The sequence below is a fragment of the Cotesia typhae genome, unplaced genomic scaffold (assembly GCF_013202065.1).
Source record: "Cotesia typhae breed Kobodo isofemale line unplaced genomic scaffold, CoteBio_Ctyphae contig_22, whole genome shotgun sequence".
Lineage (NCBI taxonomy): Eukaryota > Metazoa > Arthropoda > Insecta > Hymenoptera > Braconidae > Cotesia > Cotesia typhae.
Window position 1 is genome coordinate 7,492,456 of NW_027423728.1, and position 15,006 is coordinate 7,507,461.

At 30.7% G+C, this 15,006-nt stretch overlaps 4 protein-coding genes and 1 long non-coding RNA gene across 6 annotated transcripts; 2 read left to right on the forward strand and 3 right to left on the reverse strand.

The window, feature by feature from the left end:
• The first annotated feature begins 42 nt into the window (after positions 1-42).
• Mu2 (mutator 2) lies at positions 43-9,309 on the forward strand. The gene is given in 10 exon segments (XM_074260060.1): positions 43-115; positions 190-310; positions 551-649; positions 3,625-3,717; positions 3,809-4,534; positions 4,607-6,683; positions 6,839-7,527; positions 7,530-7,890; positions 8,027-8,338; positions 8,422-9,309. Coding segments are annotated over 9 exon segments (4,677 nt in total). The 5' UTR covers positions 43-115; positions 190-208; the 3' UTR covers positions 8,640-9,309.
• On the reverse strand, positions 664-3,356 carry Jhe (juvenile hormone esterase). Its single transcript, XM_074260042.1, has 7 exons — positions 2,964-3,356; positions 2,569-2,875; positions 2,246-2,443; positions 1,823-2,170; positions 1,208-1,543; positions 1,020-1,146; positions 664-939 (listed from the first exon to the last, which is right to left on the reverse strand). Exons 1-7 carry the CDS (start codon positions 3,162-3,164, stop codon positions 756-758), a joined length of 1,701 nt encoding a protein of 566 aa, XP_074116143.1. The 5' UTR covers positions 3,165-3,356; the 3' UTR covers positions 664-755.
• LOC141538523 (nuclear protein 1) lies at positions 9,215-10,493 on the reverse strand. The gene is made up of 2 exons (XM_074260058.1): positions 10,179-10,493; positions 9,215-9,607 (listed from the first exon to the last, which is right to left on the reverse strand). The coding sequence occupies exon 1, from the start codon at positions 10,391-10,393 to the stop codon at positions 10,184-10,186; it is 210 nt and encodes a 69-aa protein (XP_074116159.1). The 5' UTR covers positions 10,394-10,493; the 3' UTR covers positions 9,215-9,607; positions 10,179-10,183.
• Positions 10,494-10,734: 241 nt separating this feature from the next.
• Positions 10,735-14,926, reverse strand: LOC141538514 (scoloptoxin SSD14-like). The gene is made up of 8 exons (XM_074260040.1): positions 14,559-14,926; positions 14,285-14,487; positions 13,783-14,196; positions 13,268-13,718; positions 12,997-13,187; positions 12,669-12,912; positions 10,918-12,603; positions 10,735-10,839 (listed from the first exon to the last, which is right to left on the reverse strand). The coding sequence occupies exons 1-7, from the start codon at positions 14,574-14,576 to the stop codon at positions 12,340-12,342; spliced, it is 1,785 nt and encodes a 594-aa protein (XP_074116141.1). The 5' UTR covers positions 14,577-14,926; the 3' UTR covers positions 10,735-10,839; positions 10,918-12,339.
• LOC141538526 (uncharacterized) lies at positions 10,829-13,038 on the forward strand. 2 transcript variants are annotated; one of them, XR_012481065.1, is made up of 3 exons: positions 10,829-10,957; positions 12,652-12,814; positions 12,900-13,038. It is a non-coding gene; the product is annotated as an uncharacterized LOC141538526 (long non-coding RNA). The 2 variants fall into 2 exon arrangements; XR_012481064.1 differs by having other exon boundaries at positions 12,663-12,814.
• Positions 14,927-15,006: the final 80 nt, after the last annotated feature.

Below are 15,006 nucleotides of genomic sequence, written 5' to 3' on the forward strand. Positions count from 1 at the left end.
TGATATTTTAAAATAAATTTTACCTCCATTTTAGCGGTCCATGCTAAACATAACAAAACAACGCCGCTGTTTCAGTGTTAAATGAAAGGAGGTTAAATACGTCATTGTTTACTTTGTAAGTATTTATAAAATTTTGTTATTGCTGTAATTAATAAAATTCATAAAAAATTTATTTATCGCTTTATCTAGATAATAAATATTTAATAAAATGGATTTACCAGCCACACAATTGTTAAACGATGATGATGACGATAGCCTGTCATCTCAATCATTAAATTCTTCGCAGATTACTCCTAAGAGAGTTCACCAGGTATAATATATTTATTTTATTTAAAAAAAAAAGTAACCTACAATTTTCATGACATTAGTTAGCATTCACTTGACAATTTTAAAATTTTATCCAACTACCAAATTTGTTCCAAGAAATTTTTTTTAACCAATAAATTATAAGAAAAAAAAAAATTGACTTTTGGGAAAAATCAATTTGTTAAAAAAAATTAAAAAATGGTTAAGTAAGTGCTAATTTTAATGTGATACAATTTTCTTGTAGGTTGCTAATTTGTGTATTGGAAATAAAAAATACCCGCTCTTCAGAGGAATAAACAAGATTGGTCGACATCCAGCATGTGATGTTTGCATAAATGATTTGGTGAGTAATTATGCTTAAGTAATTCTCTTTATTAATTTTCTGATTACAAAAAATCCCGCGTAATTATGACATATTACATGTAAAAAAATGCATGAGAATGTCTCATTCAGAAATCAATTTTTCTACCGTCAACTTTGTCTTCGTTGAAGTCAATGCTGGACCATAGTTTGTAGGATCCAAAGTTACCATCTTTGTCCATCTCTTTGTGACCTGGTCCCTTGATGTGGAGGTAGACCAATTTTTCATGGGCAGCGTCAACTGGAGTCCAGTCGAATCCAACATCAGGAGTTCTAAATCGCATAATCATAAATTACAATTAATCTCACTTATTCTAGGATTTTTAAAGCATTAATAAATTTTTAAAAATTACCCATGGGTGGCATAAGATACCCAGAGGTCCAGAAGTTCTCTCTGCATGGCACGGTCTTCGGGGGTTGTTGTGGGGTCCATGAATGGAGATCCAACAATGTAGTACGGGTCGTCACCGTGAGCAACACCTGTTTTTGAATTAAACCAATTTATTGTCAAATAAATCTTTCGGAGTTAAATTACTCTTACCCCAGTCTTCGTGGGTTCTGGTCATGGAGTAGCTTAAGCTGTCAGCTCCATGGTAGGTGAAGTAGTAGTAGCGCACTGGGCTTTTGTTGGCTTTAGCCATCATCTTGGCAGCTTTAACACCACCGACTACGTAAAGACGGTCACCGATCATGTGAACTAAGTCCATGGCAGTGCTTTTGTCAATTGGCTTGTCACCCATGTAGTGGTGTCTGATTTTACGGCCAACCTCCACGTGTTTGGTCACTGGGACAGTGTAGTTGTAATCTAAGATGAAGGGAGCCAACGTGTCCCATCTGGCGTCTAATTCCTTTAAGTAGACTGGGTCAGCACAGAAATCTAGAAAATTCATCATTTTTGAGTTCAAAATAATTCAAAATAATTATTTATTCTAATTTTTGATATTATGCCAAAAATATTTGACGTATAAAAATTTTTTTTTATAAAAAAAATGTATAATACTAAAGTTAGCCGACGTTTTTAATTTTTTCATTTATAAAATTAGAATTAATATTAATATAGAATTATTATTTAAAAATTTTGGCCCTCGTCATAATTGATGTATTAAAATTCAAAAAAGTAATTGTAACTTTTTAATGAGTAAATTCAAATACTAACCAGCTCCAGGGTAAAGTCCTTCTTCAGGAACAACACCAGTGATCCAAGGAACATCATAAGCTTCTCCACTGTTGATGATTTCAGCAGGGATTTTGGTGATGAATGGTGACTCAGCTGTTGATTTTTCAACAACTGGACCAAAAGGAGTCATCGGGTTGAATTCGAAAGGCATGAAGTCCATGTCTGTGCGTGCGATTTGACGGTATGGCCGAGTTCTGAGACACTTGACCATCTCTTCAGTGTTTGTAGTTGGGCATCCAACAGTCGCAGCGACTTTTTTGGCCTTTTCGGGTGCTCCTTCGGTGATAGCCCAGCAGTTCAATGCATTTCCACTGAAAGACAGTCCTCCTGCGCACGCGAATTTATTAATACACATTCTTCATATCTTCAGTTTATTAATTTAATTAAATTAAATTTTCTTACGTTTGAACAAGCCTCTGCTGAGAGGTGACAAGTATTGGTAGTGTACACTCACTCCACCGGCACTCAATCCGAAAAGAGAAATATTATCAGAGTCTCCACCAAAGCCTTCAATGTTTTCTTTCACCCAACGAATGGCCATGTTTTGATCCTTGAGACCCATGTTTCCAGAAATGTGTTCGTCGCCAGTGCTCATGAAACCTGAAGGAAAATAAAAATAATTTTTTTTGGGTTGCAATTGCTAGCACATCAATAGCCTTTTTATTTATTTATTTATTTAAATAAATAAAAAAAATAAATAAATAAATAAATAAATAAATACGAACCAAGAGGACCAACACGGTAGCTGAATGTCACCAAAATAACATCACGGTCCATGAGATAATGGGGCTTGGTGAATTGTCCGTCTTTAGCTTCCATGTGCCATTGGAAAGCTCCACCGTGGATCCAAACGATAACTGGCATCTTTTTGGTTAATTCAGTTACTGGCTTGTAGACGTTCAAGTACAAACAATCTTCGGATCCAACGATTCTTTCCTTGGCGTCGATTGGTGTGTGAATGTACTGTGTGCAAGGTGGCCCGGTTTTTATGGCAACCATGTCTCCAGTCCATGATTTCAATTTTTGTGGTGGCTATACAGTAATATTTTAGATTTAGTTTAATTTTCATATTGTATACAGTAATAAATTTTTTACTGTGTAGTTATATGAAAATACTCACTCTGAATCGGAGATCTCCTACTGGCGGCTTGGCGTAAGGAATTCCCTCGAAAGCCATGTACTTGCGACCATGCTCTGAGTAGTCGTAGAAACCTCGGATTCCTCCCATCGGAGTTTCAAATCGTGGACCATCTGGAGTCTTCTCGATGTCCAGAGTTGCCAGTGCCAGCGGCACCAAGCACAAAATTATTGCAGCCTTCATTCTTCAACAGCTTGAGGACTGTCTATGCCTTAATCAATTACTTTAGCAGTATTTATAGTCATTATTTAGTAAATGACATAATAATATTTTTGATAGCTTCTGGCATTTTCATATTTTATCAGGTCGATAAAATATGATAGTATTTATAAAAAATTACATTTTGATGCATTATCTTTTATTAAAATATATATATATATATATTATTTTGTTAATGCCTGCCCCATTATTTTACTTGTAAACACATTTTTTATAACAAATTTATCATTATTTTTTAACCTTTGATTATTAAAATCAATTATTAAATTATATTAAAGATTTATTTTTACAACAATTTTCACAAATTTATCGTTATTATTTAGCTTGACTCATTTACTTATCAATTATTGCATAAACATCAGTATTAATTAATATTTATTATAAATTTTATAAAATAATTTTTTTTTTTTTTTTTATTTTTCAGTCTGTTTCAAAAAACCATGCAGAAATTGAAATAAAAAGCAATTGTTATTATATTTGTGATTTAAGATCATCAAATAAAACACGGATTGATAATGTAAGTATATAACTATCCTGGATAAAAAATTTTTTATTCTCTCAATAATATAGATAAAAAATAATTTTAATTTTTTTTTTTAATATTTTAGGAATCTTTGCGACCGGATCGTTTTTACCAAATTCTTGACGGTTCAAAACTTACCTTTGGTATAATTAATGCCCAATTTTTACTGCTCAGAGACAGCAACGATTCAATAATTGTCCCAGAAACACCGGCACCTGGTCTGAAATTACGTTACGATGGTAACAAATCATCAGTCACCGACAGCGATGATTCCATAGTTCTCGGAACTCAAGAGACCAAAGATGAGGCTGTATTTGCAAAGCCTACCTCATTGCCAATTCGTAGTCCCAGTACTCGAGATGCTCGTGCTAATGCTAGGAAAAAATTAAATGCCAGCATCCACGATTTGGAAACACAGCGACAATCGGAGGAAAATAATGATCCATCTATTTTTGACCGTGAAACGCAACAAGTTGATAATTCTAATAAAAAAAAATTTATTTACGATGTAGAAACTCAGCAGGTGGGTGAAAATGGTATTAAAAATGATGTTTTTGACTTGGCAACCCAGAGATTACCTGAAGAAGCGGATGGCGAGTCTGATATTTATGCCATGAGTACACAGCAAATAAGTACAACAGATAATCGAGGCATTTATGATTTAGAAACACAAAAAATTAGTGTAAAAGATCAAGCTTCGAATTTATATGATCTAGCTACGCAACAAATTGCTGCAGACGATGATATTTATGATTGTGAAACACAGCGTATAAGTAAACAGTTTGAAATTACAAAAAGTAAATTTAAAAAGGTAAAATTTTTTAAAAACATAATTTAATAATTTATATTATAACTAAAATAATTTATTTTTTAATTTTTACAGAGTCGAGCTCCAAATAAAAATCCTGTCGTCAATAAAGCGCTATCTACAGCTCCACGAAAAAATTTTGAAGAGGTTGATAAAAAACAAAAACATGTGAGTACAATTGTCGATGACTCGGAAACGGACGACGAGTTAGTAGATGAAATACAATCAAAACAAAGCTCTTCGGTTCATCAAAGTAGTTCTGGAGTCACTAATATCTCTAAAAAATCTAAGGACAATGAAAGGACACCTTCAATATCAGTCAATGCGCATCATCATATAATTGCTGAAACAGATGATGATGAGTCTGAGACGGATGATGAAAAAGCGGTAATTAATCGAGACAGTGAGATTAATGGTAGGTCAAAAATTGATGATAAAGAAACGTTTAAAAATGATGCAGTTAAAGATTCAGAAACTGACGATGAAGAAGAGGTGGCTCGGATACAAGATAAGGAACAAAGCAATGTAAATAATGATAGTGACTCTGAAACACATGATGAAATTTCGCCGTCTGATATTCCGTCTTGTGTTATAAGTGTTGATAAAAATAAAATTTTAAACAGAGGAGTTGATAGTGAAGCAGAAAGTAATGCATGTCCAAGTCCAGTGCTTGTTGATTTTTCGAAAATTCAACACCCTGGTTCTGAGCAAAATTATAATGATGATGATGATGAAACTGATGATGATGAGGTTTATATGACGCCTAACCAGCTAGTGTCGCCTCACAGGAAAGTAGCGTTGAAAACTGAACAGCCTGGTATTGAGCGATCTGATACAGCACCTTCAGTATCAGCTGAACCGGCTGCAGCGGTTTCACCGCGGAACAATGAATTAGAATGCGATCCTGATGCGCTGACTCAAGTTATTCCATTAAATACTAATGCATGTAAAAAAATTAATAATGTTGAAGATCATGAAGTTTGTGATGAATTCGAGCCGACTCAATTAGTAAACCTACAAAATAATTGTAAGGATGATGATGATGAAACTGATGATGAAGAATCAGAGTCACTGTGTAGAGAAGCAGATGACAAAAATAATCAAGTATCAATTAATGAAGGTAAAATTAATAAAGTTAATAAATTAATGACTTGTGATCAAGATCTCAATGATGCGCCAACTCAATTATTAAATTTAGAAACGCAAAAACTTCAGGGTGGCATTGAGGAGACTCAGAAGCTTGTAGAAACACAACGAGATGATCTGGAGCCAACTCAACTTATAGATTCGCAGGCAATTTTTTCGTCAATTAATAAAACTAAAAAAAATTCTCCGCAAGTTAAAGCGAGTAAAAATAAAACAAATGATGATAGTATAGACTCTATTGATTTAGAGAATGCACCAACGCAGGTTATAAATTTTGAAAGCTCAAAAAATGCTTGTGAATTAAAAAATGATAATTTGGATGACAAATCTCCTGTAATTAAGAGTCATGGAATTTCACGTAGAGCATCTTCAACTCCTCTTTCGTCAGGGAAAAGAAAAATTAATTTTACTGTTGTGAAAAATTGCCGAGTTAGTCTTGATATATTACAAAATGTGGGTAATTTAAATTCGGATGAGGAAAAAAAAATAAGTCATGACAAAAAAAAAGAATTTAAAAGTAATGATAAATTAAATAATGATTCACACAATGACAGTTTAGTTAGGAATTTAGATGCTATGTTCGGTGGTAGTAATGATGATGAACTTGAGGATGTGAGTCCGCTTCAAACTCAGCAGCTTAAGGAAATATTAAATGATGTACCTGAGAAACTACATAATGTTAATAATTTTCAGAAATCCGGTAGTCAAGAAAATAAAATTAATTTGCCGAATAAAAAAAACAGAGAATCCCAGGTGGATTCAGGTCCTGATACACAAGAGGCTTACTTCGCTAAGTTGTCTTCTAGAAAGAAGAAATCTAACATTCTTATAGACAGTCAAGGGAGTTCTTCATCGCAAAAGTCTGTTAAGAGTCAAGGTAAAGCTGCGAAAAAAATTGTTTATGCACCAGGTACAGCTGGATTTTCAAATGGAGTTCCAATTGAAGGCGGTGAATCTGTCCCAGTGTACGAATCACCGGAAAAAAAATTTAAAACAAAAACTGAAGGTAATTTTTTTTACATGATTAAATTTATAAGCATATTGTATCAAAAATTAATTAATTTTTTTATCCGGTTACAAAAAAAGGTGCAAAACCCGAGAATGAAAAAAAAAAAAAAAAACAAACGGTTAATCCGGTTAATGAGAACGATTTTTTTGCAGGCTTACCAGATGTTCGTATTGCTGGTACTGATGCTAACTCAGCAAATTCGACTGTTTATTCGTCGGATAGTGAAGAAGATTATTCGTCGGGTAAGGTAGTTCAGAAACTTAAAAAATCAATGGCGAAGATAAAAGCGATGGCAGAAGAATATGATGATGGTATTTTTAGCAATTCAAAAATAATTCCTAACTCTAGTTTTAGTCACACAGATATTAAGTTACCCAAATTAAAGAGTATTGACGATGATGATTCTTCGTCTGATGGTGAGGTTGATTTTGCTCGTTTAAAACAGCTGGCAAATCGCCTTCTTAATGCTAATGACAAAGAAAAAATTTTAACAGGTCTCGAGAAAGTTGGGAGTAGTAATAGAAACAAGAAGAAGATACAGGTTATAGAAAAAGCGGCTAGTAAAGTCGCTGACAGAAAATCAACAAGAAAGCGCGTGCTTCCTCAGAAATTGAAGAGTAGATCATTTGTTATTGATGATGACGGTCAAGATCATATGGTACCTGCGAAACGACCTCGCAAAGCTCGGAAAAATTCCGAGCCTATTAATTCTGGTGTCGCAGAAAAAGCTCAAGCAGATACTAAAAAAGCTGCTGCTAAACGATCGAAGAAAGTAAATGACGATCAGAGCTTGCTCGGCTCCTCAGCGAGTTCAGGTACCGAGGACCAAAAACTGGAGTAGAGGCGAAGAAAAAAAATTTAGCTAAACGATCTAATAAAATAGATGTTGAGCAAAGCCTGCTCAGTGCCTCAGTAAGCTCGAGCAATAAGGAGCACAGTACTGAAGCTAAGAAAAAAACTGCTACTAAACGAACAAAGAAAGTGGCTGCTGATCAAACGAATTTTGATTCTTCCACTTCATCTACGGCATCTTCGAGTACTCTTAATAGTACAATTGTATCTAAAAGGTCTAGAGCTAGTGTTATGGAGTCGCCTTCTACTTCAGCTCGGTCAAGACACAGTCATCGTCCGACTGAGATGCAATATAAAATTATGTTTACTGGTATTGATTACGAAAGACATGAACAAGCCGTTCAGAGTCTTGGTAAGTTTAGTCTTGGTAATCATTTTATTAATTTTAATTTTAAAAAATATTTACTATTCAAAAATAATTTCTTAATCAAGTATCTAGAGATAGAGAATAATTTTTTTAATAATATAGACTAATTTTTTAATTTCAGGCGGAGTGATAAGCAACGATCCTATGACTGGGACTATTTTAGTAACAGACAAAGTTCGCAGAACTTTGAAATTTCTCTGTGCCATTTCTCGCGGTATTCCAATTGTTTCTGAAAATTGGATCACTGCAAGTATTAAGAGCAATAAATTCATCGACACAGATCATTATATTTTGCGTGATTCAGCTGCCGAGGCGAAGTTTGGATTTAATTTAAAACAGAGTTTGATTAAATCTAAGGAAAAAAGTTTACTGCACAATTTGACGTTTGTTGTTACACCTGGTGTTAATCAACCTAGCTTTAATGAGCTTAAAAGTAAAATTATTTACATACTTTGCATTTTTAAATAAATTTTTTTTTTTTTTTTTTTTTTAATTTTTCTTCATTATTCTTTACAGATATGATACAAGTTGCTGGTGGCAAAGCTTTGGTTCGAGCTCCGAAAACATGGACCAATTCTTATATTCTCAGTTGTGAGGCTGATATTCCCAAAGTTAAGAAATTAACAGCAAGTGTACCAAATGGTGTCAAAGTTCCTGTTGTTACGACGGAATTTTTGCTGTCTGGAATTTTGAAACAAGAATTAAATACAGAAGAACATAAACTTAGTTTTTAAGATAAGTTGATAAGAAGTTGGGCTTGAGTGTAATAAAGTTTATATTTTTATAAAGGTAAGCGTGTTAATAAAAAATGAATTATTATTATAAGAATAATTAATAAATATTACACTAAAATATTATTTTCTTAAATTAAACTATGTCATAATATATAAAGAATTTTATTACTTACGATCAATTTAAAATTTTAATTTAAAATAATAGAATTAATTAAACGTCTAAAAAGTTATAATTTGAAATTTTATAAAGTAAATGAAAATTAATTTCATTTAATTTAATTCTATTGAAATGTTAATACGTTTTTTTTTACTTTAATCTGCTAAGTTAATTTTCTTAATGAAATAGACTTATTTTCTTAAACTTATAATTAAATTAAAAAGCATTTTGATTCATTTTATTTTATTTTATTTATTGAGGTAATACTTTAACTTGATACATAAAAATTTTGAGAAAAATAAAAATAATCACAAACAAATTTGACTTACTCACTACTACACATATAAAATGGAATAACTCCAAAGCAGTGTTTAGTATTAATTACGATTATAATTAAACATTATTACGAGGAGATAAATTTAACCAGTTAAAAAAAGAAGAAAAACTATCTAATTGCTAGTGACAATTGATAATATCACACACAAGAGATTTATAAATAATCCTCCGAGGTTTCTAAATACAATGATGATTATAATGACAATAAAATAAGTCGCAGCTTATATAACTTATGTTTACTTCTTACACAGCGAACATTGAACTCGTGAGTAATAGGTAATAATAATAGACATATGTATGCATTAAAATTTTTAAGTAAATGATTCGTGATTAAATGCTTGTCCAGGTAATCTTCGTATCGTCGATTAATCAGCTCGAGCTCATATTATTAAATAGTCGTTGATTTATTTTTATAAATTTAATATCAGCTGAATTCCCACAAATACGAAGAGCATGAACACACAAATGAACACGACTGTAACAAAGAAAAAAAAGTCGTAAGTTTCTACGTCGTAGTATCATGACCTTGGCAGCCATTTTGTAAACAGCGTCGATTATTTCATCACCCGCAAACCAATACAAAAACATTAAATACTGGCTAAGTGATTTTTTAAATTTAATTTAATTGAATAGTAATAAAATAACAATAAATTTAAATATGATACTAAAGTTAGCCGACATTTTTCTAATTTATTAAATAAGAGCTAAATAATATTTTTAAAAAATTGCACTTATAGTTTTTTAAGATTTTTACAAATGAAAAAATTTTTTTTTGTTGATTTGTAATCATTTTTTCAATGAAAAAAAAATTCTAAAAATTTTTTGATGTCGGCTAACTTAATTTTCATAATGAGAATCAATTTAACAGATAAAAATTTTTTTAACAAATAAATTATATCAAAACAAAAATAAAAACAAAAAATTGACATCTAGAAAATTAAATGCAATTTTTCGGAGCAAATAAATTTAATAAAAAAAAAAAAAAAATAAAATAGTTATAAAAGTGACAGCTAACTTTAATGTCATATTTTAATAATATAAATTACCTTTTTTATGACTTGGTTTTGATGTTACGTTTATTATACTCAGTATTCTGAAGCTTGGTCAAGATTTTTCTAGAATGTCCGTTTGGATCAAAATGATTGGTATGCTGACTAACTTCCAGTTTACTCCTTTGCTTTCCACCGTTTTTGCAAAAAATGTACTTGTCAAAATCGTAGTTGTATTTTTCGTATTGGTCAATGTATTCGGAATCAGACATAATTCACAAAATATTAATTTAATTCACAAAGAGAAAATTTACGATAAAATCGCTTATAAAAAGTCACTTGAAGTAGCTTTTTGTTACTGTGAGGAGCGCCGTAGCTACATTCAGTTTTATAGGAATCAAATTACACTCGCGCATGCGCAGTAAGTAAATTTAATGTTTTGTAAACAAACACCATTTTATTTTGAATGAAACAATAAGTTTTTTTAACTGCAAATTAATCCAAAAAAATCTTTTTTTCATTTAAAACATTATTCCAGTGAGTTATTTCCATTTTATAAAGTTTTAAATTAACTATTTGTTGTAGAAGTAAATAGAAGGTACGATGTGCGCATGTATGCCCAGGTGTTGCGCATGTCAATAAATCCGTTGCTGCAATTGAGTATTACTACGCGAATTTTCTAGAAAATTTTTCGACGTTGAGGCTCGATATTTACTATCTAATCGATATAAACATAAACATATAATACTAACGGGTATGTAACTGGTACACATTAAATAAAAATAAACAAACGTACCTCGAATGATGGCAGATAATCACAACCAGAGAAATCTTCGGTAGGAACTTATATACAAGTTATAAGAATTAATATATTATTTAGGTTACACTTTTTTTTTTTTTTTTTTTATTTATTTTTTATTAAAAAAGAAATTTTTAATGGACGTGTTTATATATCATCAACATTTATATACAGAAAAATAAAAACAATATTTTACGTCCTGTAAATCTAAATACATAAATTAATGAGTCAGTTAATATTATTATTTTTACAACTGTCGAACAGCTAATTATTTATAATGACTCATGGATAATATTAAAATTAATATAATATAACAAAAGAGTATTAAAAAAGGAATTATTATATTTCTTAATGACCAAAGCTCCACTATTAATTCAAAAAAATACTTGTAATATATTTGTTATCATCATTGACGTATTTTGTGGGTAAAAGATATTTTTTTATCACTGTTTATTAGATAGATAGATATGAGTTTTATTTGTATCACAATCATGTGTTTTACAAAAAAATATTTTACATATTTTACATACTTTGTTTATTATTTACTGTTTATTTATTTTGCCTTGACAATAAAAATAATTTTATTTTTTAGGGTTGAAGAAAAATTTATTATGTACAAAAAATAGATATTTTGAGTCGCGCGGAAGTATCTACGTGATGAATGGCTAAGTGTTTTGATTAGTTCAATGTTTTTTTTTTAAACCAAGGTCAATAAACTTCAAGGAATCGTGGTATAGGAATATCATTTTCAATGACCTCTATTGATATAAATGTTGGCGTTCAGTAATTCAATTCATTAAAATTTTTTTTGCTTCAAATCATATGATTCTCTGATCACTACTAGAAGCGTAGACAATTACTTTGTAATTGTCGACAGTAGTTGTAACATTAAATCAATTGTTTACTGTAATGTTTTTTAAAGGCCGTAAAAAATAAGTGCGCAGTAGCATTTTTTTTTGTCGAATCTTACAAAAATAATTGATAATTTTTCAATCGATAAAAATAATTGTTTTTTTAAACGCACGTTTATTTTATCTTGATTAATAAAAGTTTGATTGAAAAATTATTTTTTATAATTTTGATCAATTACATTCTGTTTGGTAAAGCAATTACTTTATTAAAGTAAACGAATAATAAAATAATATTAATTAATTTACCAGGTGGTTTATCAATTGATGATTAAGAAATATTAAAAAAATTGATAGTGATTTAAATATGGTCATAAGTTTCGCAATATTATAATTTAATGCTTGCATTTATATAATCTATGTTGAAAATATTTTTAGTAATTATTTTTAGTAGTTATATAGACCAAAAAAAAAAAAATAGGAGTGGATTCCACTTGTAAATAATTCCCATATTTTTTTGATTACAAAAATTTTTTTTTTTAAAAGATAAATTTTATGAACAATGTCTTGTCTATATACCACAAGCATCGCCGTTTCGCCTGAAATCAGAATTGGCAAAAATAAAGTCAGTTGATTTAAAAATTGCAGCTACAAAACTGTAAGCTTGATAATTATCTTGAGAGACTTGATGCCCTAAATTTTTCAACCCTTGAATCACGGAGTTAGATGTACCAAACTCATAATTTATCATCATAGGTAAAAGTTGATGGTGAAGTCTCGGAGTGTCAATTGCTTCTTTTATAGTATTGCCCATCCACAATACTCGTGCTAATACCTGACAATAATTATTTTATATAATAAAATAAATTTTTAAATATTTAAGCATTTTTTCAGACTTACGCAAGCCAAGGAAGAGATAATTCTAGTTCCACCAGATGCAGCAATTATCATTTTAACATTTCCATTGGTGTCTACCAAAATTGAAGGTGCCATTGATGACAGAGGTTTCTTACCAGGCTGAATTGAATTTTGTTCGCTATTTCCTGGTAAGCCAAAATAATTTACCACAGTTGGAATTGAAAAATCATCCATGTTGTTATTAAATAAAATTCCTGTTTTCTCCCCTATTAGACAGCTGCCGAAACTAAAATGAAAAGCCAGTATATGAATAAAAAAAAGGTTTGATAATAATAATAATAAGAATAGCTGACAAATATGCTAATTTTACGGGGTATTGATGGTACTGGTAAGTGATACTGCATCTCCAGTTGGAGTTAAAACTACTAGTTGAGAAGTACCGTGATCTTCATGAAGTTGAGTACTGCCTTCGTAATGGGCAGCGTCGTTCCACGTTTGAGTGTCGTCTAATCGAGCTTTTATAGCTCGAGCATAATCTCTCGAGGTTAAATTATTTGCTAACTGAAAACAGAGACAGATTTAAATGGTATTAATCATAAAATACATTAATATAACAATTAGTTTTTTAGTTGATGCATCACCTCAGTCATATCATGGAATTCAGGATCACCTAATTTAGTTCTCACAGCAAAAGCGTATTTAATAGTCTCAATCATTCTGTGATATGTTTTGATAGTATTTTCATCGCCTTTCAAGCTGTTTGGATTAAATTTAAATTCATCAAAGATGTTCATAATAAATATAAGCAGCGCGCCGCTAGTTGGAAAATTCGATGTAAATAATTTCAAACCGTTAGACAGTTCAGTTTCCAAAGGCTCTTGCCATTTAGCGGAGTAAGTACTTAAATCATCCATCGTTAAAATACCACCGTGTTTTCGTAAATCCTCAATAAGAGTTCGTCCCAACGTTCCATTATAAAATTCGTCTGCGCCTTTTTCAGCGAGCACTTTGTATGTTTTACAAAGCTTGTCAGCTTTGATAATACTTCCTGGTTTTTTTAATTCTTTTGTCGTTTCATTGACAAACAAGGATCTGCAAGAAATAATAAAAAAAAAAATTTCATTTATTATTAAACAAATAAATTATCAATTGTTACCTCAGTGTAGGATCCTTGTTAATACACGCTTTTTTTTTCAGTAAATCATTCAGCTGTATCTGCGAAAGCTCCCATCCATTTTCGCACAGTGCAATTGCATCAGTAAATAAATCAGCCCATGGCAATTTACCAAACCTTTGGTGTGCTGCCCAATAACCCGCAATTTCTCCGGGTACAGCCACAGCAAGCGCTCCTTCTAGTGAAGCTTCACTTTTATCCTTGAACATATCTTCATGAGCTCCCAGAGGTGCTCGATCTCGTGCATTTAAATAATAAGCTTTCTCTGTAGCTTTGTCATAAATTGTCATAACAAACCCGCCACCGATTCCCATGCTCTGCATGAAACCAAGGCTGGTGCAAAGAGACGCTGCAATAACAGAATCAACCGCGGATCCATTTTTTTTCAATATTGATCTGTAACCAGTAATTATTATTATTATTATTATTATTATTATTATTATTATTATTATTACAATAATTTCAATAATAATCACAATCTTACTTTCCTATTTCTGCACACACAGCATCATCGCCAGCGACTGCTCCATTTTTAAATTTTCTCAATTTTCCAGCAATTAATGGTGAAGGTATTTTAATGTCAAGTTGATCGCTATCAAAAGCTTTAATTTTTGATAATATTATGGTAATTATTACACCAGTAATTGCAAACATAATAGTAATAGTTATTACAGCAAGTGATGTTTTCTAAATAAAAATAAAATTAGTCGGAATATTTTTTTTAATGAAATTTTTAATCAGCTAATAGTAATTCGTACCTTATCAATGATAGTCATTGTGATGTAAATTATAAAATATTTTTTATTAAATACCTTTGAGTAGATTTTATATAGTCTTCACTTGTATTTAATATTTAATAAATAATAAATTTGTTTAAATATTTTATGTATACACATGACTGGATAATTTATAGTGATTACATTGTATCATCATTACCACTTTTTTATATATGAATTAATATTATAAACCGGTCAATTGACCTTTAACTTTAAAGTTTATAATTTACTGATAAATTACTTTCTATACGATTAAAATTAATGAATAGTTTATTTAATATTGTAATTAGGGTTTATATTTTATCCAATTACAACACTTATGCTAAAATAAATCTATTATTAAATAAAATGTTTGTAAAATTTATTTAAGCTGAAAAAAATTTTTTTTTAGCTTAAATAAAAATTTTTATGATCTACAGGAAGGATTTTT

Coding starts and splice junctions, on each gene's coding strand:
- Jhe (XM_074260042.1), bottom strand. CDS start 3,164: ATGAAGGCTGCAATAATTTTGTGCTTGGTGCCGCTGGCACTGGCAACT. Junction 1,544..1,822: donor AGGACTTTACCCTGGAGCTG/GTTAGTATTTGA, acceptor TGAATTTTCTAG/ATTTCTGTGCTGACCCAGTC. Junction 1,147..1,207: donor CAGAACCCACGAAGACTGGG/GTAAGAGTAATT, acceptor ATTCAAAAACAG/GTGTTGCTCACGGTGACGAC.
- LOC141538523 (XM_074260058.1), bottom strand. CDS start 10,393: ATGTCTGATTCCGAATACATTGACCAATACGAAAAATACAACTACGAT.
- LOC141538514 (XM_074260040.1), bottom strand. Junction 13,188..13,267: donor AATTCCATGATATGACTGAG/GTGATGCATCAA, acceptor CTCTGTTTTCAG/TTAGCAAATAATTTAACCTC. Junction 12,604..12,668: donor TTATCTCTTCCTTGGCTTGC/GTAAGTCTGAAA, acceptor AATTATTGTCAG/GTATTAGCACGAGTATTGTG.